Raw genomic sequence first — 24,545 nt, 5'->3', positions numbered from 1 at the left:
TCTTCGCAAGGCAGAACGTGACGCCGTGGTCATCGGAGACTCCATCGTCCGTCACGTCCACGCTACCACAACCAAAGGTAAGGTGCGCAGTCACTGTTTTCCTGGTGCTCGTGTTCTCGATGTCTCTGCGCAGGTTCCCGCGATCCTGAATGGCGCTGAGAGCATCGGAGCTGTTGTTCTGCACGTGGGGGTGAACGACACCAGGCTGCGGCAGACGGAGGTGCTGAAGCAGGACTTCAGGAGCCTGATCGAGACGGTACGAGCCACATCGCCCGCGACGAGGATCATCGTGTCCGGACCGCTTCCGACGTACCGACGTGGACATGAAAGGTTCAGTAGATTATTTGCTTTAAATGAATGGTTAATGTCTTGGTATACTGAACAGAAGCTGCTCTTTATAAATAATTGGAATCTTTTCTGGGAGCGACCTAGGCTCTTCCGTGCTGATGGCCTGCAGCCCAGCAGAATCGGTGCTGATCTTCTGTCGGAGAACATCTCCAAGACGCTTTGCACCGTATGACTAGTAAGTCAAACCTCAAATCACAGTCTGTATTCTGCCCACTTAATTGATAGAAATGTGAGTGTAGTACAGTCTATAGAAACTGTGTCTATTCCCCGAATAGTGAGGTTCAACAATAAAAATAAAGGATCTAGAAAAAATCTGATCGTGATCAAACCAGAAATTCGCAAAATTACTGAACAAAAACAATTTCTAAAGCTAGAGCTACTAAACATTAGATCGCTGACACCTAAGGCGGTTATTATAAATGAAATGATCACAGATAATAGTCTTGATGTAATTTGCCTTACTGAAACATGGCTTAAACCAAATGATTATTTCGATCTTAATGAGTCTTGTCCACCTGGCTACTGTTATAAAAATAAATGCCGTCCGGTTGGCCGTGGCGGTGGTGTTGCAACAATCTATAGAGAGATTCTTAACGTTACCCAGAAAACAAACTACAGGTTTAATTCATTTGAAATTCTCGTGCTAACCGTTACACTCTCAGATATAAATAAAAAGTCGCTACTATCTCTTGCTTTGGCTACTGTTTATAGACCTCCAGGGCCTTATGTTGATTTCCTAAAAGAGTTTGCAGACTTTCTCTCAGACCTATTGGTCAACGTTGATAAAGCGCTGATTGTTGGAGATTTTAACATTCATGTAGATAATACAAATGATGCGTTAGGGGCTGCGTTTACAGATTTACTAAACTCGTTTGGGGTCAAACAAAACGTCACTGGACCCACTCACCGTCTTAAACATACACTAGATTTAATTATATCACATGGAATCAATCCTACTGATGTAGAAATTCTACCGCAAAGTGATAATATCACTGATCATTACCTTGTAACATGCGTACTGCATACTGCTGATATTTGTCAAATTGCGCCACGATATCGACTAGGTAGAACAATTCTTCCGACAACTAAAGATAAATTCGCAAATAAACTGCCTGATCTGTCTCACCTGCTCATTGTACCCAAACACACAAATGATCTTGAGAAAATTACTAGCAGTATGTGCACCACTTTCACTAGTACATTAGATACTGTTGCACCGATGAGATTAAAAAAGGTTAGAGAGAAAAATACTGTACCATGGTACAACATTACTCACGCTATCAAAAGAGAAACTCGTAATCTAGAACGCAAATGGAGACAAACTCGTTTAGAGGTCTTCAGAATCGCGTGGAAAGACAGCTCGTCCCGTTATAGAAAGACTCTAAAAGCAGCCAGGGCCGAGCATCTCCGCAAACTCATAGAAAATAACCAAAACAATCCAAGGTTCTTGTTTAGTACAGTGGCTAGATTAACAAATAAACAGACATCACCAGAACAAAACATTTCATTACAGTTTAGTAGCGATGACTTTATGAATTTCTTTACTGAAAAAATCTAAAGCATCAGAAATACAGTTGTAAATGTACAACCCTTGACAGAGTTTTATGATTCAGCCTCAATTATCGTCCCTCAAGAACAGTTGCAGTGCTTTACAACTATAGGACAGGAAGAGCTAAATAAACTTATCACAGCGTCTAAACCAACAACATGTTTATTAGATCCAATACCCACTAAACTACTGAAAGAATTGTTACCTGTAGCAGAAGAGCCTCTTCTCAATATTATTAACTCGTCTTTATCTCTAGGTCACGTTCCAAGACCGTTCAAGTTAGCAGTTATTAAGCCTCTCATTAAGAAACCACAATTAGATCCAAATGTATTGGCAAATTACAGACCCATTTCAAATCTTCCATTTATATCGAAAATATTAGAAAAAGTGGTGTCGGTCCAATTGTGCTCCTTCCTGCAAAAAAATGCTATCTATGAAAAATTTCAGTCAGGATTCAGGCCTCATCATAGCACAGAAACTGCGCTCGTTAAAATTACAAATGACTTACTTCTAGCTTCTGACCAAGGCTGTAGCTCAATACTAGTGTTACTTGATCTCAGTGTTGCGTTCGACACTATAGATCATAAAATACTCCTAGATCGACTACAGAATTACACTGGTATCCAGGGACAGGCATTACGGTGGTTTAGGTCGTATCTATCAGACCGTCACAATTTTGTTTATTTAAACGGGGAAGAATCTAAGATAACGATAGTAAATTATGGAGTGCCTCAAGGATCTGTGTTAGGCCCTCTGCTATTTTCAATATACATGCTGCCACTTGGTAATATTATAAGAAGACATGGAATTAGTTTCCACTGCTATGCCGATGATACTCAATTATATATTTCAACACAACCAGATGAAAACTCTAAATTATCCAATCTGACAGAGTGTGTTAAAGAAGTAAAACATTGGATGACTAGTAATTTTCTTCTATTAAATTCAGATAAGACTGAAGTATTACTTATTGGGCCAAAAACCTGTACACAGAATCTCTCAGACTACAATTTGCATTTAGAAGGATGTACTGTTACTCCATCCTCGACAGTTAAAGACCTGGGTGTTATATTAGACAGCAACTTGTCCTTTGAAAATCATATTTCATATGTTACAAAAACAGCCTTCTTCCACCTCAGAAACATTGCTAAGATACGGAATATGTTATCTGTTTCTGATGCAGAAAAGTTAGTTCATGCTTTCATGACGTCTAGACTAGATTACTGTAATGCATTACTAGCTGGTTGTCCTGCTTCCTCAATAAACAAGCTACAATTGGTACAAAATGCAGCTGCTAGAGTTCTTACCAGGTCAAGAGAATATGATCATATAACACCAATTTTATCATCTCTTCACTGGTTACCTATTAAGTTCCGTATCGATTATAAAGTACTGCTAATGACCTATAAGGCTCTAAATGGTTTAGCTTCTGTGTATTTAACTGATCTTCTATCGCCCTACAATCCTTCACGCTCTTTAAGATCACAAAACTCTGGACTTCTGGTTGTACCTAGGATAGCTAAGTCCTCTAAAGGAGGGAGAGCATTTTCACATTTGGCTCCTAAACTCTGGAATAGCCTTCCTGATAATGTTCGGGGCTCAGACTCGCTCACCCAGTTTAAATCTAGATTAAAGACACATCTCTTTAGCCAAGCATTCACATAATCCATCTCATATCAGATCAATTGCACATGACTATCTTTGCTTAATGTTATGAACAGCAGCTATGCTAATTATTCTCCATTTGCTTTTCCGTTTTACCTCGGGACGCCCGTCCTGAGGTGACTAGAGAGTACATCAGTTTCAGTTTGGATCCAGCCTCTTAAGAAGACCTCAGATGACTAAAACTTTTGAAGAGACGGCGCCAACTCCTGCGATGACTTCAGAAGATGCAACATCTGGATCAACACGCACATTCACATTCTATAAATCCTAATTATTGTTAATATGTAATTCATTTTCCAGGAGCTCTTTGCTTCTACCTCCAATTAAATTGCTAACAGTGATTGTATGTTAATCGCCTAAATTATTACATTATTAGCTAACTGCATTCTCCAAATTGTAATGTTGATATGCATTCTCTGTAAAGCTGCTTTGAAACGATATGTATCGTGAAAAGCGCTATACAAATAAATGTGAATTGAATTGAATTGAATTATTATTATCAGTGCTGAAAACAGCTGTGCTGCTGAATGAAAGTGGAAACCGTGATCCAGTGCCTGTTCTGTTGTTTAAAGACTATTGAAATAGAAATCTTTTGTAACATTAGAAATGTCTTTTTTTCCTTCTTCTTTTTTTTTAATGTATTTAATTAATCCTTGTTGAATAAACTTCATCCTTGTGAAATTCATTTCTTAAAAAACAAAAAAACTACAGTGATTCCAGACATTCGAATAGTATTTTAATGCAAATGCATTTGTGCAAATAATTTGGGGGCCACTGTATGTAAAAAGATAACTTTTTGTTGTTATAAAAATAGTTTTAAGTAAATAAAAAAAATGTCATTAAAATTCAAAGAGTGGTAAAAAAAAAAAAAAAGTCAAAATCTTTAAGACTAAAAATGTAATTTTTTGATCTGAGAATAGCTTTCTTATGTGTCATATTTTCATATATTAAGGGACTGCTACAGTAGCTGAAGTTTGTTGTTGGCAAGTCCATGGCCTATCTTTTTGTACAAAAACAAAATGTCATTAAATGTCTCACACAATATCAAATGTTCACTCCATCACACATTATACAAAGCATCTAGTTATCAAGACCATATTCCCATCTTTATTCCAGGATTTGTGATATGTTTTGACATGTTTTTTGTTTTGTTTTTGTTTTTTCAAATTTTCAGGAGGCCAAATGTGCCCCTAATTAAAGCCCCATGAAGAAAATGTATGTTTATGAACATTAATGACCAGTGAATTCAGGTTGACTGGGACACTTTTTGCCATTGAGATGACTGGGAAAAAGTTTCCCGATCAACCTGAATACCAAATAGCCTAATGAATGTTTGTGTATCAGAATAAATTGTCCATTTATATAATTGATCATCATTGTATATCCAGGTACACAAGTCACACATGGTCAAGAGAACATATGGCAGAGAATAACAAAAGGTTGCAAAAATCTTTATTAGGCCACTGATTTTGGACATTTCTTTCATTTCCAGAGGGATGACCCCATTTTAAATCTTCATAAGTTGAGGTAACATAGAAGAACATAGCATTGAAATGCCAGCTGCATGTTTTTAACAATATTTTATTTATTTATTTTCCCTGTTAGGCTACATGAAATCACTATAATCTACTTCAACTCATTCAGGTGTTCTGGGATGCTTGGTATTGTCCTTGCTTGCTTACCTGCATAACGTCTGTTGATTCGCTGTGCTGCTCCAGACGTTAATACTGGCTTGTCTAATGCCTTGAACATGGGCTGGCATATGCAAAAGTTGGGGGCGTACATATTAATGATCCCGACTGTTGCGTCACAGTCGGTGTTATGTTGAGATTCGCCTGTTCTTCAGAGGTCTTTTGCACAAATGAGATTTACATAAGAAGGAGGAAACAATGGTGTTTGAGACTCACTGTATGTCATTTCCATGTACAGAACTCTAATTATTTAACTATGCCGAGGTAAATTCAATTTTCAATTCTAGGGCACCTTTAAAACAATAGGGAAGACTTGGCCTGTGTAAAATCTACATCATTTCCTAGTAAAATAATCACTCAAGGTATTGTTGCACATATTCACGCTCTCCTGACTTCATCCGGTTCAACAACTTTGCCATGAGTATAGTTATTATAATAGAATTGGCTGTCTGCAGTTTTACATGTATCCCCTCCATGCCCATGCTGTTTGATTGGTAGGCAGACAGGCTCTTTAAGCCCATACATTTATACCGTGCAGTATTTTTTTAGATGACCAGGGGAACGCTGCCTGTGTAACTTCTGGTTCACCTCATCTCCCTGACTCAGTTACTCAAGGTATTATTTCAATGCGGTGTCATGTCCATCTCTAGGCACACTTGCTAATGTGCAGTCAACACTTACATTATGTTTGGTTAGACATATAAAGCATATAAAGAAGCTGCATGTATTTTGTTTTTAACAAGCAGTGTAATGAAATGTCATGTTAATGAAAACAATCAAACTTGATTTTCAGCAGATCTAAAGTCAATTTATTTTCACGCACATTTTGTCTACAAAGTTCCAGCTTGTTTGGCAATTTTGAACAGCAACATCCCTACCTGCAAGTACATCTCACAGGATCTTTTATCTTTCTTAATCTTCTGATCTTTTTTTAATTGTTCAGGTTTCCGTGTTTCATCAAGGCGGTGTGTGAAGAGACCATGGTCTGAGGAGGAGATACAAGCTGTGATGAAACATATGAGGCCTTTTATTGAAAATGGTGTCACTGTCACCAGTGAGCAGTGCCTGAAGTGCAAGGAAAAGGAACGACCTATCTTGGAGACAAGATCCATTCAAAATATTAGAGATTTTGTATGCAACAGAGGCTTGGCCTTTACAAGGCATTCAAATGCTAAACACTAAATGCACTTTTGGACAGCCTGAGGCTTTACCTTTCTAGGCATGTTTTAAAAGTTGCTGACCTGTGTTCAGAAATGGTTTAGGTAACTTCATTTATTTTGCTCACAGGCAGTGTTTTGTTTTGTTTGTTCTGCTATGTGGTTAGCCTGGGCCTGTTAATGTCAGGATTCACTTTTATTTCCCTTAATTTTTACAATGCTGTCCTTTGTTAAGGAATTGATTCTTGAGGTGACTAAATCAAATATAGTTCAGTGATTCAACAAATGTTGTATTGTGTGTTAATAATGACAAACCTAGATTATTATTTTCAACATTTTTAGCTTAAATGCAGATGAGTTAAGTTTAGTAGGCAAACATAATGAAATCAACTAATGAGCTAAATATACTATGAGACCTCAGCAAGTTGTGATCCTATTTGCAATCTCCACAAAACAACAAAAGAGCAAGCATAAATCAAGCGTATAGCGTCAGTTCTGGCAGGTAACGTTAGTCAAGCTTGCATCAGCTGACTGTCAGCTGATCACATCTACCTATAGGAATCTGACGTCTATCACAGCATACATATATAATATAGCTCCTCAGTATTATCAGCTGCTATCGCGTTCTCCAGAGCTCATTTACCCTCCTCCATCCCCAGCTCCTCCTCTCGTCCAGTCAGGATTTGGTATTCTAATTCCCCTTGAATCAGACTGAATTCCTGAATTATTTTGTACATTTAATACCAACATTGATATCTGCAATACATTATGTTGGTTCTGTTCTGTTTACCCTTAGGGGGGTTATTGCTGCTCTCCCTGCTCTTATCCATGCTTAGTGGATATGCTCTTATCTGAAAAGCATGTCCCGATGTGATGAGTTATTTACAACTTATGTGCCAAATTGTAATGCACAACAGAGGTCAACAGAGAAAACAAAAACTCTTAATATATTCCATATTATTATAATGGTGTGCCTCAGTCACTTTGGTCTTATAATCCATGTGTCCTTTCAAAGCAGGTTATACTCGGTGCGTGTGTATGATGACATCACTGGCCTTGTACACCACACTGTCCTTATAGACCGTGTTACAGAAAAGTCTTTACAAACCACCAGAAAGTCTGAAAAAGAGCCTTTTTTTTATATCTCAGTTGTGCAAAGAAAATCTTTTAATTTTAAGTTGTGAATAGGTTTGCAGATTTTTTTCATGATTTTTGTAGCTCTAGCACCACTGGAACCCGGTGTCCCCATATCCCTGATTTGCGAAAAATTTCAAAAATTGTCCCTCTAGCCCGACAAACGGGTGTGTGTGAGAGAGAGAGAGAGAGAGAGATTTGGAGAGAGAGTTCCGCTGAGCAGCAGCAAGAAAATGAGCTCCTGATTTTTTAGATTTAATGTTGTTTTAAGATAAGACAGACATTCAGTTTTTATACATTTCAAGAATACAAGACTTCTACAACTTATCAACTACAAATTTTTTTTTTAAATCAAGAAAAATCAGCAGAAGACAAAGAAGACAACTAGCTGACAGCAGGCCAAAAGGTCTTACAACTGCCACAGAGAGAAAAGAAGAGCTCTCAGAGTGAGTACAGATATACTACATGAGATCTGCAATCAACTGCCTATATTTTGGGAAAATATTTGCCTAGAAACTGTTTTTTGGACAAATTAAGCTACAATATAAGGCATAACTCCAGTGGATATCTGCATATTCATAAAACAACAACAACAAACTGTCAGCAACTGTCAGAATATTTGAACAATGACAGAATCAATCCTCATAACATACCCATCTAAAGCTACCAATGAGATCTTAAAGAAAAGACATAAAGAAAAGCTCCTCAAGGACAAACCAGAAACACTGTACTCAGACTTATACAAGAACGGAGGGGTCAGTAACATCATATTTTATACAGAAGACCCAGAAGCCTGGCACTCAGCGATCAGACATCATTACCCCACAGTAATCAGAAAGGGCATCAGTAATGGATGGAAACTGCAGATCAAGGAGGAGGATTCAGATTCAGATGTCATGATAACAGTTAATTTATACAAAAATGGGACTGTAATGATTCAGGGCAATCTGAAACAATTTGAAAAGGACTTCCTCCAAATTAAAGGAAAAGCTCAGCTGAACAAGATCAGCCCTAATACACTGAAACAGGCAGAAGACACCTCCACCTCCACCCATCAATCCACAAATGAGCAGTCCAGGGATGACAGTGAGGAGATCTCCCTTCTACACAGCATCATCAACGACATGAAAGAGAAGTTCAGAGAGATGGAACTGGAACTGGTGCAGCTAAGAGAGGAGGTGCATGGAGTAGCGCAGGAGACTGATCGAATAGAAAGAAAAGAGGATTACAGGAAAGAAATAGCAATGCTAAAGAAAGACATTCAGGAACTGAAAAAACAGAGAGAAGAATACAACAAACAAGTGTCTGTAATAAGAGAAGAGATGAGAGGACTGAGAGAGGACAGAGAGTCCTACAGAAAACAACTGCCAGCTTTGGAGAAGCAGCTGACACAGAGAGGAGAACAGCAGAACTTAGAGGAGACCCCTTCTCCTTCTCCTCCCTCCACAGCCATCAACCCCAGCAGCCCTCCTCCATCTGACTCCTACAGTCAAACACAGCCTCAGATTGTACTCCTCATGGACTCGAATGGCAAGTTTGTCGATGAAAATAAACTGTTCCCGAGAAGAAATGTCAAGAAAATATGGTGCCCAAACACACAGAAGGCCCTGGAGCTCTTGTGTGAAGAACAGCTGGGTTCCCCCAGCCATATTATCATCCACACTGGCACCAATGACCTGAGAACTCAACAAGAGAGAGTAGCTACAGCTCTCATAAATGTAACAGAGAAGGCATCCTCCAACTTCCCCAACTCCAAAATTATCCTCTCCACCCTGCTACTGCGCTCTGATTTCCACCCAGACACCATCAGGCATATAAATGCAAGAGTATCCAGAGACTGTGCCCTAAAGCCCAACGTATACCTGGCTCAGCACCCCACTCTGAATCTCAGCAGTCTTTACGACCATGTCCATCTCCACAGAAGGGCAGTCCCCATCTTTACAAAGACCCTGAAGGACATCACACTGAACCGCAACTCCAACACACAACAGCGATCACATGGACACCCCATAGAGCCACTACAGGGACACCCTTCAAATCACCGCCCCCTCCACCACTTCAACTCTGAGCAGAGAATCCCAATGAAAGGCTCTATGTTTCCCCCTGGAAAACCTCACATGACCAGGCCTGCAGCCTCCTCGCCTTCTCATTCACATGAACATCAGCAGGAGCAGCACTCGGACAGCCAGAGCTACGCTGAAGCAGTCAGCCGATCACTGATCCACTCCAACACCAGCACAGTCGACAGCCAGCAGGCCTCATCTCCATCCAGAGACCTCAGAAACATCCAGCACATGCTGACTCTGTTGTGCTCTCACCTCATGGGTTAGTGACTCAGAAGAGAAAAAAAAACAAAAAAGAAAGAAATGTACTCTGTGTATATGTGTGTGTCTATGCGTGAATGTGTGTGCATTATATTTCTTTTATTTATATATTTCTTTTAAAAGGGATTCTTAGAAATCTCATTTTATTTCATATGTTCTTGGGAAAAAAATATAATAAGAATATGATTTTCATTTTATGTATTTTACTTTAATTCGCAATTTGTTTTAAAACATATTCTTAGATGCATCATAATATTTAATACATTCTTCTTGATATGTCAATTCAGCAATATACTTATAATTGTCTTGTTTTGAAATAACAAAAACAGTTAAATAATGGACTCGTATTCCATAAAAATCACATGTTGGAATATTCAAGGACTAAGGTCCTCCATTTTTGGTATTAAGAGCCAACATTCAGACTTCAAAAAAGAAATCCAGAGCTCTGACATTATAATACTACAAGAAACATGGAATATAAAAGATTTGTCCACTGGCTGCCCAACTGGATTTAGAGAAATAGTCCTACCATCATCCAAACTAAGAGGGGTGACTCAGGGCAGAGACTCGGGGGGAATGCTGATATGGTACCGAACAGAACTCATAGACTCAATCAAACCTTCTCCATTCTACAAGATGAGATCTGCCATTTCCAGACAAAAGGAAAAGGAAATGTGTTAATATGTGGCGATTTAAATGCTAGAACTGGAATTGAACCAGACCTTGTCAACACACAGGGAGACAAATATATTACAAACTCCAGCCACCCTCTGCCCTCATACCACCTCAGAAATAACTATGACAAATTCACAAACAAAAGTGGAAAAAGCCTACTAGAACTCTGTCAATCACTGGGTCTATATATAATAAACGGTCGCATTCGGGGAGACTCTTTTGGCTGTTATACCTTTAATTCATTTCTGGGCAACAGTACTGTAGATTATTTCATTACAGACATTGACCCAGTGCATCTCAGAGCATTCACAGTCAGCCCTCAAACACCTCTGTCAGACCACTGTAAAATTACATTATATCTAAAACAAACTCAAACTAATGAATCACGCAGACAGCCCTCTCATTTACTAAAGCTGAAACAATCATACAAGTGGACAAAAAACAGCACAGAAAATTATCAAAGTGCAATAGAAAGTCAAACTGTCAAATTATTATTGGACAAATTTATAATTAACACATATCCACAAAATAAAATAGGCATAAATCTGGCACTACATGACATCACCAACATATTCCACCAATCAGCATCCATGTGCAATTTGAAAAAATCATCAAAAATTAAACCAAAAAACACCAACGAAAAGTGGTTTGACAGTGAGTGTAAAAGTATTAGAACAACAGTACGAAATCTTTCCAATCGAAAACACAGAGACCCAGACAATCAAGAACTCCGCCATCAATATCACGAAGCTCTTAAAGTCTACAAACAAACTCTAAGAGCAAAAAAGGAAGAGCATACAGAACAATTATTTCAAGCAATGGAGGAGTCAATAAATACCAGTAACTTCTGGAACAATTGGAACACTCTCTATAGACCACAACAGGAAGAATTGGCCATTCAAAACGGGAACATATGGAGGACACACTTTGAAAATCTGTACAAAACAACCAAAACAAATCCTGCTCAAAATGAAATAAAAACCAAATTAGAAATCCTGAAAGAAAAAATTAAAGACAATTAGAATCCCCTGGACTTCGCAATTACAATAAACGAGCCAACAGATAGACTACATGCATTAAAACCCAACAAGGCATGTGGCATTGATGGAATATTAAATTAAATGATCAAATACACCAATGACAAATTCAAGACCGCAATAATCAAATTATTCAACATTGTTTTGAGTGTAGGATATTTCCCTGACACCTGGAATCAAGGCCTGATTACACCAATCCTTAAACAAGGAGACAAATTTGAGCCAAACAATTACAGATGCATATGTGTCAATAGCAACCTGGGGAAAATATTCTGTTCGATTATTAATATGAGATTGCAGAACTTTCTCAAAACCCACAAAATCCTGGATAAAAGTCAAATTGGATTCCTGCCCAAGCACAGAACATCTGACCATATTTACACCCTCCACACGATCATTAATAAACATGTATACCAAAACAAAACCAAAGTCTTTGCTTGCTTTGTTGACTTTGAAAAGGCTTTCGATTCAATCTGGCATGAAGGACCTAAAACTACTGGAAAATGGGATTGGAGGGAAAACATTTGATTTGATCAGCACCATGTATAAAAACAATGCATGTGCTGTAAAAATAGGGAATAAACGGACAGAATTTTTCTCCCAACAACGAGGAGTCCGTCAAGGTTGCCCATTGAGCTCCACACTATTTAACATTTATATAAACGAATTAGCCAAAGCATTAAATAATTCGACTGCCCCCGGCCCAACCCTGACTGAATCAGAAATTAAATGTCTCCTCTTTGCAGATGATTTAGTCATTCTGTCAAAAACAAAAGAGGGACTAGAACAACTCCTCGACATCATAGAGACATTCAGTCAAACATGGGCTCTTAAAATTAACCTAGTAAAGACAAAAATAATGATTTTTCAAAACAGATCCAGGTGTAGGGAAAATAGATACACCTTTAGAGCAGGAAACCAGGTCCTCCAACACGCCTACGAATACACCTATCTGGGTCTAAAACTGAGTTCAACAGGGAATTTCAATCTGGCTGTGAAAGAGCTGAGAGCAAAAGCAATGAGAGTCTTCTACATGATTAAAAATACAATTCGACATGAAATTCCAATCCAAACCTGGCTGAAAATCCTAAAAGCAATAATTGAACCAATTGCTCTGTATGGCAGTGAGGTATGGGGACCCCTAAAAACCCAAGATTTCTCAAAATGGGAAAAAGAAGAAATTGAAACTCTGCATACCCAAATTTGTGAAAGCATATTAAAAGTAAACAGAGCGACACCGAACAACTCATGCAGAGCTGAATTAGGACAATACCCTTTATTGATAACCATCCAAAAAAGAGCTCTGAAATTCTACCAACACCTTAAATACAGTGATCCAAACTCATACCAGGCAGAAGCTCTACAGTGTCAGGACCAAAACCTGAGCAGGAGCGCCTTATCACAGCTGGTGCTGAAACTACAGCCAAACCTACACAGCACAATCCGGCCCAAACAAATTGTTCAATTGCAAAAACAAAATTACATCAACTATTGGAAAGATGCCACTAAATTACAAAAAAAGATGGAACTCTATTTACAACTAAAAAGAGACTACAAACCAGCAGAATATCTTAGCTGTGTTAAAGAACATAAAGTTAGAAAGACCCTAACCAGATACAGGCTGAGTGATCATAGCCTAGCTATAGAGAGAGGACGGCACAGGCAGAGATCGGACTATTTCACTAAATTCCAGCTATTAGAACCAAAATTTATGGCATCTTCAAATACAGAAAAAATAAATCATATTCTGGGAGAAAACAGCAAATTGATTGCAACAGCAGCAAAATACGTAACAGCTTGCCACAATCTAAGAGAGACAGCAACCAGTGGACAAAACTAGAATCAGAAGTATTCTTAATGTATGTACAGTTTTTTTTTTTTTTTTTTTTTTTTTACATTGTCTTATTCTTTTTTTGTTGTTGTTGTTATTTCTTGTATGTATATTTAAATGTTTATGCATTATATAATCATTATTTGTTCATTGTAATGGCCACTGCTTTGGCAATACTGTGTAAGTCATGCCAATAAAGCAAATTTGAATTTGAAATTTTAAAATTTGATAAAGGAGAAGTGGAGTAGATGAAGGAGGAGAGGAGTAGTTGGATCAGGACAAGGAGAGGTGGAGGTAGAGGAGAGGAGGAATAACGTGTGCTGGATTGTGCATCTCTATGGTTTTCACTCTTACTCATGTGCAATTTATGAAAGCTTATTTCTGCCATGCATAGAAAATAAAAAAGGTAATTGTGACTTTATATCTCACAATTCTGACTTTTTTCCTCTCTCAATTCCTAGTTTATAATTCAAATTCAATTCTGAATTTTACATGTTTTTATTCTGTGGTGGAAAAAAACTTAAACAGTAACCAAAGGCCATGTATGTTGGATTTGTTGTTGATCAATGGCAGTAATTTCATCTTTTAATTTCAGTAAAAGCTTTATATAAAACTTTTACTACAACATTTTCACTACCACTGTTCCATATATGCAGAATATGTGGTCTGCAGAGGGCACTAACTACCAAAGGGACACCATCCCACCCTCTATGGGGCAACATCAACACCACACCCAAACCCAGAAAGAGATTTCAACAGAGGGGGACACTGAAGTTCAGCATAGAGGACACATTTGACCAGGAGCTGCCCTGAGCAATTCTTCTTCTTCTTCTTTTCTACTGCACATTATATAAAGTAAAGACGCATTCTCTTTTAGATAGTATGTTGCCAAGAATGCACACATTCAACACTCAACCAAAAATGTAAAAGGGGTTACAGTAAAAATAAACTGAATTATAAAAAAAAAAAAAAAAAAATGTATTTCATATTTTCTGCAGGTAGAACTGAAACATGACAAGTAATGCAGTTTTTGTAATGCCATCAGCTGCCATACAGAAGTACTACATCACGGAAGTTAATGCTTTTTAGACGCAAGTCGAATGCGTATGGCTGTCGCACTGGAAGCTCGTTGTTTTACTTTACAAAGTTTTAAATAAAGGATATTTGTCTCACACGAACGCATTGATTCGCTTCAGAAGGCCTTTATTAACCAACTGAAGCCGCGTGGAGTACACGTGTATAATTTTTTTTTGTTTTCAGATTGCTTACACACAGCAGGGATCAAATTTGAAATGAGCTCATTTTGTGCATAACATTGTGAAATTTCTCAGTTTAAACATTTATGTTATCTATGTTCTGTTGTGAATACAATATTGGCTCATGTGACATATTCATTTTATTCAAATTTAAATAACGTCCCAACTTTTCTGGGATTTGGGTTGTATTCCAAAAATTTTATTTTTGTGTAGTAACTACACACAGATGTGAGAAATGTAAAACTACCATCTTGTGTCTTTAGCTTCGGTGTGCAGTGGAGTGTACAGGAGGTGCAGGGGTTTGTCACAGCACTCGCATGTACATGTGAGCAAATACACTGTATATACAGTATATATGCACAACTGATGAATTTTACACAGGTATCGAACTGAACTGAATCGATCCTGAACTGACTTGAGCTCTATAATGACACTACTGGCTTGTTAGAGATGCTTTACAGCAGAATTTGAATTTGTTTCTATTGTGAAGCTTCTGTAAAACAATTTATATTGTATAAGGCACTTTAGAAATAAAATTGACTTTGACTTGGCTTGTATGCGCACATCCAGCATGTGAGTGGGTGTGTGTGTGTGTGTATATATATATACACACACATACACACATACACAAATAGATAAATTAATTACAATAAAAAATAACACATTAAAAATATTTATACACATTTAACACAGCACTTGCCCTGCCCCAGACCTACGTAGGTCATCTGACATTTCATACAGCTGATTGATGAGGAATGTAACGTGACTGCTGCGAGACTGGAAGGCTGAGGATCCACACGCAGCTTTATTGAAAAGGATAATCCATAAACAAGATCAAAAACCAGGCAAAGGGTCAAAATACACAAGGTACAAACAACAAACAACAAGGCAGAAACACACAGGCACAACAGGGAAATCCACGAACAGGCAGAGATCAAGAGACCAAGATAGAGAAAACCGGGAAAAATTGCAGCTGTTACACTAAACAACACTTCACAGGGAATGAGTGAGTGAACCAGGCTTATATAGACAGGGTGAACAAGGCCCCGCCCACACAGAGATGCGTTTTTGTGAATACGCACAAATTTTGTATCAAATAGGCGTTTCGTCCACATAGATTCACCGTTTTCGGAAGGTGAAACCGCTATTTTTTGAAACCGGCCCCCAGAGTGGATAAATCTGAAAACGCCGTCTTTGCGTTTTCGTGTGTACAGCCTATCCGTATATTTTGAGAAATGATGATCACCCCACGTGTCGACCCTAGTCAGACGCCGCTAACAGAACAAAACAACCACAACAGCAACAACAACAACAGCAGACTCTAGATGCTTGTGTTCGTGCTGCAGAAGCTACTGAGCCAAAATAAAGCGTTATTTCTAAGCTTTACTATAGTTTGTATACAGCGTGCAAGATTAATGCGCATGCTCCAAGTCTTGTTCTCTGTTTTAAGTGTATCTCTGTGGCAGAATTACAGCGCCACATACTGGTCTGGCATGTATACTACATCGTTTTGAGTCGTTCCAGTGGTTTCGTGTGGACGCTGATATTTTTTGAGACGAGAAAAAAAAAAGATTGGTTTAGGGTAAGCTCCGGCTTTGTGTGGACGTAGCAATCTGAGGGTTTTGTTGCAGAGCTTCAGGTCTGTAGCCAGCCTATTGAAAGGGGGGGTTCTTTTTTTCAAAAAGTGGACCTTTTTGCGGTTTTTCTCCTCCTTTTGTTCAAATACTTCATTTTCGAACCACCCGAACCCCCCCCTGCCTACGGGCATGAGCTTGGAAATTTGTCTGTGACACCACAAAATCACAGAAAAATCATGGAGTGAAGGCACAGCTTAAAGTACATCTCTAATGAAGAAATCAAAAGGTTTTGCTTTCACAAGATTCTCTGTCTACAACACTCAGTATAAAGCCAAAGACCCTGATTGGCCAGTGTAACGATTATTATTTTCACTCAAAATCTTTTCTTTCTTATTAAAAACACTGAATCTCTTATTTTGAATATATTATTTGATTTCATTATTGTCTTTTGATTTAATTATGCTGGTATGTATATTTTTGGAGTTTTATATATGATTTGTAATGAAGTGTACTGCCCCTTTAAGAAACGCTTAACTTTGGGCGCGTTCTCTCCTGTGGCTCAGTAACGCTAAGCTACACTGAGATGAGGATATCTGGTGGCTCACGGAGCCAAAGGTAATACAATTTCAACATATTAGTTGATGTTCATGTCAAAAACTGTTCTTTTGAGTGTTTAAACTTGATTTACAGTGTGGGATTACACCGATGTGGCGTTTTTGTCGAAGTTTATATTGTTTGTATGCTCGCGTGGCTTATGTGCTGTTATTTCCTAACAGATGAAGTTTTTGAGAAGCCACACAATACATGCTTTCTAATATTAATGCTTCGTTTGTCCAAGTATTTCATTGTTCTGATATGTTTATTGTTTAAACTGTTATGTGAAAATCTTATGAAACTGTTAAACTGTTATGTGAAGTTTTATATATGTTTTACATAAAATAAGTTACTGCTAAGCTACACTGAGATGAGGATGTCTGGTGGCTCAAGGAGCCAAATATGAAGTTTTTGAGAAGCCACACAATACATGCTTTCTAATGTTAATTCTCCATTTGTCTAGTTCTTCCGTCTGTCCAGAAAATAAAGAGGCAGCTAGAGATCAGTCAAAGAAGTTTGATGTCCATTTTATTCTCTCTCTCACACACGCACCCCGCAGAGTCCACATCCCATCACATGGGACCAGTTACACCAGCAAAACAAACTCAAGAATCATTGACTGCACCTTTCACATTAGAATAAATACAAAAGTAAAGATTGGACAATTGACATCTGCCCTCATATAGCTGCTGTTATTTAGAGCTGTAAAAAATTAATAAATAAAGAGAGACATGAAAAAAAGGCTTTTAAAAATGCAAATGAATTACTAACTGGAATAATTCTGTGACATTTTTCTCAGTACCAGCCAGGTTACATGTTAAGACTTTCTTATCCTTACACCCTCAAACATTCCACTGTTGCAGAAGGACAAGCCTAAAGGATTCACGTTTTGGACACCCTTGGTCAGTTGCACCTTCAGGAATGCCATCATCTGTAAATTTAATGACAATGGTCTTTGAAGGTAGGAAATTTAGATGTCTCATGGTCTGTTCAGTTCCTTCCCACACACACTTCCTGGTGATGTTAAAACTGATCATGTCACTTGAAATGCCATCCCAGGAGGTAAAAAGATTTCTTTAGAGAAGATCAACTGACTTTGAAGGAAAAGGAGAATGCACCATGCCAGAACGTAGATTGAAAAACGTTGTAAATCACATAGTAGATAACACTATTGAACACATATAGTTGAACTTGAGATTCAATTTTTATAGCTGATTGTTTACTTCCTTAATTCACCTGTTCAGGTTTAGTGTATAACCTCATTTATTTTGTCTATACAGTACAATTACATTCACTCACTCTGTGTGCTGTGACTGATTCACATCTAGGAAGGATCTTGCAATTGCTTCATTCAAATCCACATCTTCAGAATCTGTATCATCAAAAAGATAAGCATAGCAAAAAGAGAAAACATTGTTCAGTTAAGACAGAACCATCTTTTCCAGCAGAAACGTTTTCATTGAGGGTAATTGTAATCTAGCAATGAAGTGCTTTTAAAGAATATTTTCTTGTCACACAAGGTGGTACCACTCAAACATAAACATGTGCTTCATCTACATATAAACCTTTCATTTAAGAAATTAACAGAGAACCTTTTATTTAATAGTCTGACACATATACACTTTGTAAATATGTCCAGGATAAAGATATCAGCATTGACTATCGGCCAAAATGAGTTAAAAAATGTTGGATATTGGCAAAAATCCAATATTGTGCATCCCTAGTTCTAGAGATGCAGCAATGCATTTTGCATTATATTGTGTACCTCAACAGTCATGTACATTGATGAATTCATTTAGCCATTTCTGCTCTCCCAAATGAACACCTTGAGATGTGTGAGCTCTACTTAGAGTACTTAGAGCTCACACAATGCTTCGTCTCTCCACAGATACACGTCTGAGGGACAGGTCCAGGATAGGCACCTGGTTCCTGCACTTCAGCCATCCTCAGAGGTTATATCTGTAGAATAATAGCCAATGGTTACGTCGTGTTGAGGCAGGGGTGTCCAAACTCAGTCCTGGAGGGCCACTGTCCTGCAGAGTTTTGCTCCAACTTGCCTCAACTCACCTGTCTGGAAGTTTCTAATATGCCTATTTAGAGCTTGATCAGCTGGTTCAGGTGTGTTTAATTGGGGTTGAACTCTGCAGGACAGTGGCCCTGCAGGAGCGAGTATGGAGACCCCTGTGTTACGGGTAAGTAATTTATGGTTGAGGTTTTTTTTTGTTTTTTTACTAATTTAATATTACTGTTTTTAGTAATTGAAAAAATTAAACCTTTGTAAATAAATTTGATTCTTCATTTTCATCTTCATGTAAGCACCCAGTAATGGCATTAAAATAACTCACTTTTTCCACTTGCCCTTGAAGAGTCCAGTAGTCTCCTCGGGAGAAGATGTCTTCCTCTCCTCTGTCAGGGTGTGAGGGAGGACACAGGGCCTGTTTAGCAGCCTTTTCCTCATCTTCAGTAAAGGCCAGTGCTGCTGCTCTGAATTTACTAGATGACCGGCCAAAATATACATTCTGGCCTTCATATCTCTTACTAATTAAGTTTTTCAGAAAATATGAAACACTCTCTTCAAACTCTAGTGTGTCGTTGTTCTTTGAAGATAACTGATGGAAAAAGTCATGTTTTCCATCAGTAAGGGCACTTGTTGACCTAACCTTCAATGAAGAAATTTGAATATTTGTGCCATCTCTGACAAAGGTGACCACTAATAAAACTGTATGTGACTGAAGTATAGCAGCACTCACTGTCAGGTTGTCTTCTGTAATTTTATACTTATATATTACTTCACCAGGGTAAATTACTTTACATAACTTTTATATAACATAATAAGAACATATCACTTAAATGCAGGCAAAATGCATTACCAGCACAATGAAATAGAAAAAAAAAAACATTTATTAACACAGAAGGTAAAACAGACACTGAATATAGTAGGGAAACTTTGAACACGAAACATAAGGAAAACCAAATTGGGAGCACATCGTAAGCACACTGACTAATTACTAACAAAATAAACCACAGGAGATTCAAAATTAATTAAAACTTCCACATAGAATTAAATGATCAATCACACATTCATTTATTTATTTTTTTTACACTGCACTACATCATGCTCACAACACACTCAAATCAGGTCAGCACAGATTCGCTGCAGAAGTCTGGGTGGGTGTCCTCACTAAAAATTCCCACAAGTTCTCCCCTTCTTCCTCTACCTACATATCCTACAGGTTAGCAAAGAAAGGAAATATTTCAATGTTCATTGTTTTTGTTCTGTTTTAATTCATCACTGAAAGCAAAACACCCCATGGAAACAACCAACAATGAATTCATTCCTGGAGTGCAGTTTTTGAAAATGTCTCCACATTGCCTACAAGTTTCCAGTCTGTACATTTTATAGTACTCTGTCTTGTAGGATGTGGAGAACACAGTCCAATTTGTGACACCTGTACACATGTAAAATCACACAGATTAAAAAATCAGTTCACTTTTGTAAATCATACAAAAGAATAGAGTCATAATATTATATTCATAATAATAAAATGATTATGTATTTCCATGCAGCAAGAGTGATAGGGAACGCGTTGCACTCTGCCAGCCACCAGCCCACCAGAATCAGACTGGCAGCTGCCACCAGGTCACGTGACCTGTCAGTGGCTGCTCCTGCCAGCCAGCTGAAGATTGAACCCCTACTGAAATAGTTAGCATTCAGTAGTATATTGCACAGCAAAATCCCCCGAGTTAAATCAACTCTGCTCAGAGTACATATGGTCCCTCTCTAAATAGTGTTAAAGTAACACTGAAGCAGAGTTAAAGTTAATTAAATAAATAAGCAATTAATTAAGTGATGATTGTGCATTAGTGATGAACACCTGCTGTTAACAAGCAGAATCACTGAAGAAAAAAGAGACACAGGAACTACAACTGACTTCAGTCACAGCCTTATTAATTGCTTAATCATCACATTAACTTTAACTCTGCTTAAGTGTTACTTTAACACTATTTAGAGAGGGACCATATGTACTCTGAGCAGAGTTGATTTAACTTGGGGGATTTTACTGTGTGCATGCATGGTTGTGTGCAATGAAATGCAATTAACACTTACTGTCAAGCCAAAGAATATGGGCTCATCTCCCTAAGTCTTCCTGTGTCACATGGTCTCTGAAGCAAGTGCACACAAGGGCCAGCGTCAGACAAGGGGCCTTGTCGCCTTCCTGGAGAACCACATCAATGAAAATGTCCTCCAGAACAGATGCTGGCAACTGTAAGCAAATTAACAAAAATGAGAAATATGAAAGAAAAGATAATGGCCCCAATGCCCAGTTCTTGAAATTATCTATTTGTCTTTGTTCTTGGTATAACAGTATCTCACAGAAGTGAGTACACCCCTCACATTTTTGTAAATATTTTATTATATCTTTTCATGTGACAACACTGAAGAAATGACACTTTGCTACAATGTAAAGTAGTGAGTGTACAGCTTGTATAACAGTGTAAATTCCCCTCAAAATAACTCAACACACAGCTATTAATGTCTAAACCGCTGGCCACAAAAGTGAGTACACCCCTAAGTGAAAATGTCCAAATTGGGCCCAAAGTGTCAATATGTCTCTATGGCTCTGTTCTGGAGGAGCGTGGTATATAAAGTGGGAGGAGTTGGATCTCATGTTCTGCAGTGAGGACCATCTCGTCTCGGACACAGCTAATGAGATTCTGCTCTCTTTTGGAGCCTGTTCCTAGCGGCCAGTCGATGAATTGTGGTTTAAGTCACTTACATATTGGCTTCACGAGAAACTGGGGGAGGTTGCTGCTTGGTTTTCACTTTTCCAGTCGGGATGAAAATGGCGACTTCAAATTTCCTGGGGGTGCCAAAACACGGAAGAGTGCCACGAGAGCGTTAGTGGCCGAAAGAATATTGCATCCGTAGTGGTTTAGCACTACCATAGAGAATAGCCCTGTCCAAATACCATGCTGCGTCCCAATTCGCCTACTTCTACTACGCCCTAAAAGTATGTACTCTTTCTGTGAACAAAAATACTTTTGAATCTTCAACTTCTACTGCTTTGTCGGACAAAATGGTGGATTCGGCATTATGATTGGTTAGATCGCCTGTCAATCAAACTCTTGGCGAAGAGTCAATTCAATTAAATAACACAGTGTGCACCGTTTCATCAGATTTGTAAGGTAAATCATTTATAAACCTATGCCAAAATAGGTTTATGTTTCTAATCAGTATATCAATGTAGACTTTATATGTTCAGCGCAATTTCAAAATAAAAGTTTAAACCCTCACTCTGAGTTTGCATGTTTTGATGTCCACATATTCTTGTTCAAGAAATTACAGTAGCTGTAGCATTTCTATCGTAAAGTGGCCACATATGAAAGATTAAGTACATATTAGAATTAAATGTTGTTTGGCCAATATTAAACAAGGATTTGATCTGCTATAAAGTGCAACAGTCACCAGACCGTTGGCGCCCTCTGCAGGCATTTGTCATAATACATAATGTACATAAGATGATTGTTTAAATTGTGTATATTATGTATTTTAATAGTGTTGTTCTATAAAACCATATGATTACTTGCTCTTGATACTTTATTTGAACCAAATATTACTGCCTCATTGTTATTATTATATATGTATTTTAAATCATTTTAAAGGGTCTTTGCTTAGGTCTATTTTTATTACCACAAAAATATCAGATTACTCGATTAATTTCATTTGTCTTATTCAAGATTATATATTATAACATTTCTATTAAGTACTGTTGTGGTATGAATAATAAAACAAATGTGTTGTGTTAAACTGCAAGCATGAGTAATCGTACAGACATTCTCATATAACCTGACACCAGCTCAATAGCTCCTGCAGCCTGAGAATTATATTTATTTTAAATAAATTAAATAAAATGTTTTCTTTTTTATTTTATTTTTTATAACATGCTGTCTTAAGTAATATGACAGTTTGATCTTTATATTATTTTTTTTTAATGAGTCCAAACATATAGCACATATATAATGATCAAACCTGAACTTTCAGTGAAGATTCAAGGTGGACTTTGCTGTAAAAACCACATCATAAGACACACTTCAGCTGGATCACTAATGGCTCATTGGTGCTTGTGGCTATAAATGCTGTGCTCCCAACACCCTAATCCTTGATATTTTGAATTTCATTTTTCTACTAGTGCTGTCCACATGGACATTTATAACTATTCCAAAAAGTATAGTCTGGACCTCCTCTGGAAATGAAATATGGAGGCTGGACCTCATGGAAATTTAACTGAATACCCCTGATATACAGTGAAACACTGTAAATTGTTTAACAAGTGCAAGCAATGCATTGATGTACAAGTCCCAATGAAAAACAATAAAAAGACATTCCCAAAAGAAGTCTGTATGATGTAGTGATTTTTACTTTCGCCCATTCAAGGACGCAAAGTAAAGTAGGGATTGGTACTCACGTCACCACTGACGTTGTAATTTTTGGATCACACGTCTCTTAAGGTGTGGTTATGAGTACATCAGATGACCACTTCCCCCCTTTTCCTAGTTCAGGGCACCAGTCAAGGTCTTTTACCTCAGCAGTATGAGAACACTCCCAACAGGGGCTTTCATTCATTTAGAATTAATGTAAAGTGGTCAGCTGATTTATCTGAAAGATTGGTGAGATTGCTAACTTGTAGAGCCTTTTCTGTATTATCAGCACAAGGAAGACACAAGTGTAATAAAATAAATTTTATTAACAAAAGATAAACAAGAATAACTAACACAACTACTAAATGAATACCATGAAAGATAAAGGAATAAAGTGCATAAAATACATAGAATACAAGTGATTAAGTTGGTGTGGCTATGGAAGAGTTACGTTATCTTATGGAAAGATAAACTGTTTCTCTGAAAATAATAAGGTGGAGAACCTTATTATGCACCAAACAAATAAACGAGAGGTTATTTGTTATTAACTAACATCAGCTATATTACATCTAATGGGAATTAGGAAATCATGTACTGATAAAATACAACAATGCCAAGGTCTCTGGAAAGAGGTTTGGTTAAGTGATATTTACGTTCCACGTGGTTGAGTCCGATGACGGTGACGTCTTCCACTGGTTGTGCTGGGTGACAATGCAGTGGGGAGAGGAGCCAGAATCTGTTTCAACAGTCTTGAACACGAAGCTCTGTGGGTTGCTGATCTCCTGGAGCACCAAAGGGTCCTAAAATCTGGAACACGCAGATGAGGCCCTGGTGTAGGTTCAGAAGGTCCTTAACAATCTGGAACACGCAGACGAAGGTACCTTGGAAGCAAGGTTTGCTCTCCTGAGCTTAACCTTGTTGCAAATGTTGTTACTGTCTCACTGGACGGAAACTGAACGTAGTGTTTGTTAATGTCTCTTTCCTCACAGGCTGGAGGCTCAGAACGTGGTCGTCTCTGTTGCTGCCTCTCAAGCTGTAGACTTAGATCATGGGATCTGTTGTTGTCTCTCTGGATGGACCAGAGGCTCAGAACGGTGTTGTATCTGTTAATGTCTATCCCCGTACAGGACAGACTCAGAACGCTATATCTGTTGTGTCTCACCCGATGGGAGACTCAGAACGGTGCATCTGTTGTGTCTCAGCTTTGCAAGCCGGGACTCAGAACGGTGTATCTGTTGTGTCTCACCCGATGGGAGACTCAGAACCGTGTATCTGTTGTGTCTTTCT

At 38.1% G+C, this 24,545-nt stretch overlaps 2 protein-coding genes across 5 annotated transcripts in view; both read left to right on the top strand.

Moving 5' to 3' along the window:
* The window catches only part of LOC127508878 (uncharacterized), a 110,671-nt gene extending 105,999 nt beyond the window's left edge, over positions 1 to 4,672 (top strand). Inside the window, exon 2 of one of the 3 annotated variants that reach the window (XM_051887348.1) lies at positions 3,691 to 4,672. The gene's annotated coding sequence lies outside the window, so the exon portion shown is untranslated. Of the gene's footprint in view, positions 1 to 3,678 lie in introns of all 3 variants that reach the window. The other 2 variants (XM_051887347.1, XM_051887343.1) reach the window with 2 other exon arrangements.
* The window catches only part of LOC127508848 (uncharacterized), a 630,120-nt gene that overhangs the window by 105,575 nt on the left and 500,000 nt on the right, over positions 1 to 24,545 (top strand). The window contains exon 2 of one of the 2 annotated variants that reach the window (XR_007928950.1): positions 134 to 3,207. Coding sequence is in view for 1 of the 2 variants with exons in the window: in XM_051887290.1 (XP_051743250.1) it covers positions 773 to 1,906 (1,134 nt within the window). In the remaining variant the exon portion in view is untranslated. Of the gene's footprint in view, positions 1 to 133; positions 3,376 to 24,545 lie in introns of those variants that run through there. The other variant, XM_051887290.1, reaches the window with a different exon arrangement.

This window comes from Ctenopharyngodon idella, chromosome 3 (assembly GCF_019924925.1).
Source record: "Ctenopharyngodon idella isolate HZGC_01 chromosome 3, HZGC01, whole genome shotgun sequence".
NCBI classification, from domain to species: Eukaryota; Metazoa; Chordata; class Actinopteri; order Cypriniformes; family Xenocyprididae; genus Ctenopharyngodon; species Ctenopharyngodon idella.
The sequence above is the reverse complement of the archived record's forward strand: the minus strand, read 5'-3'. Positions and strand labels throughout refer to the sequence as shown.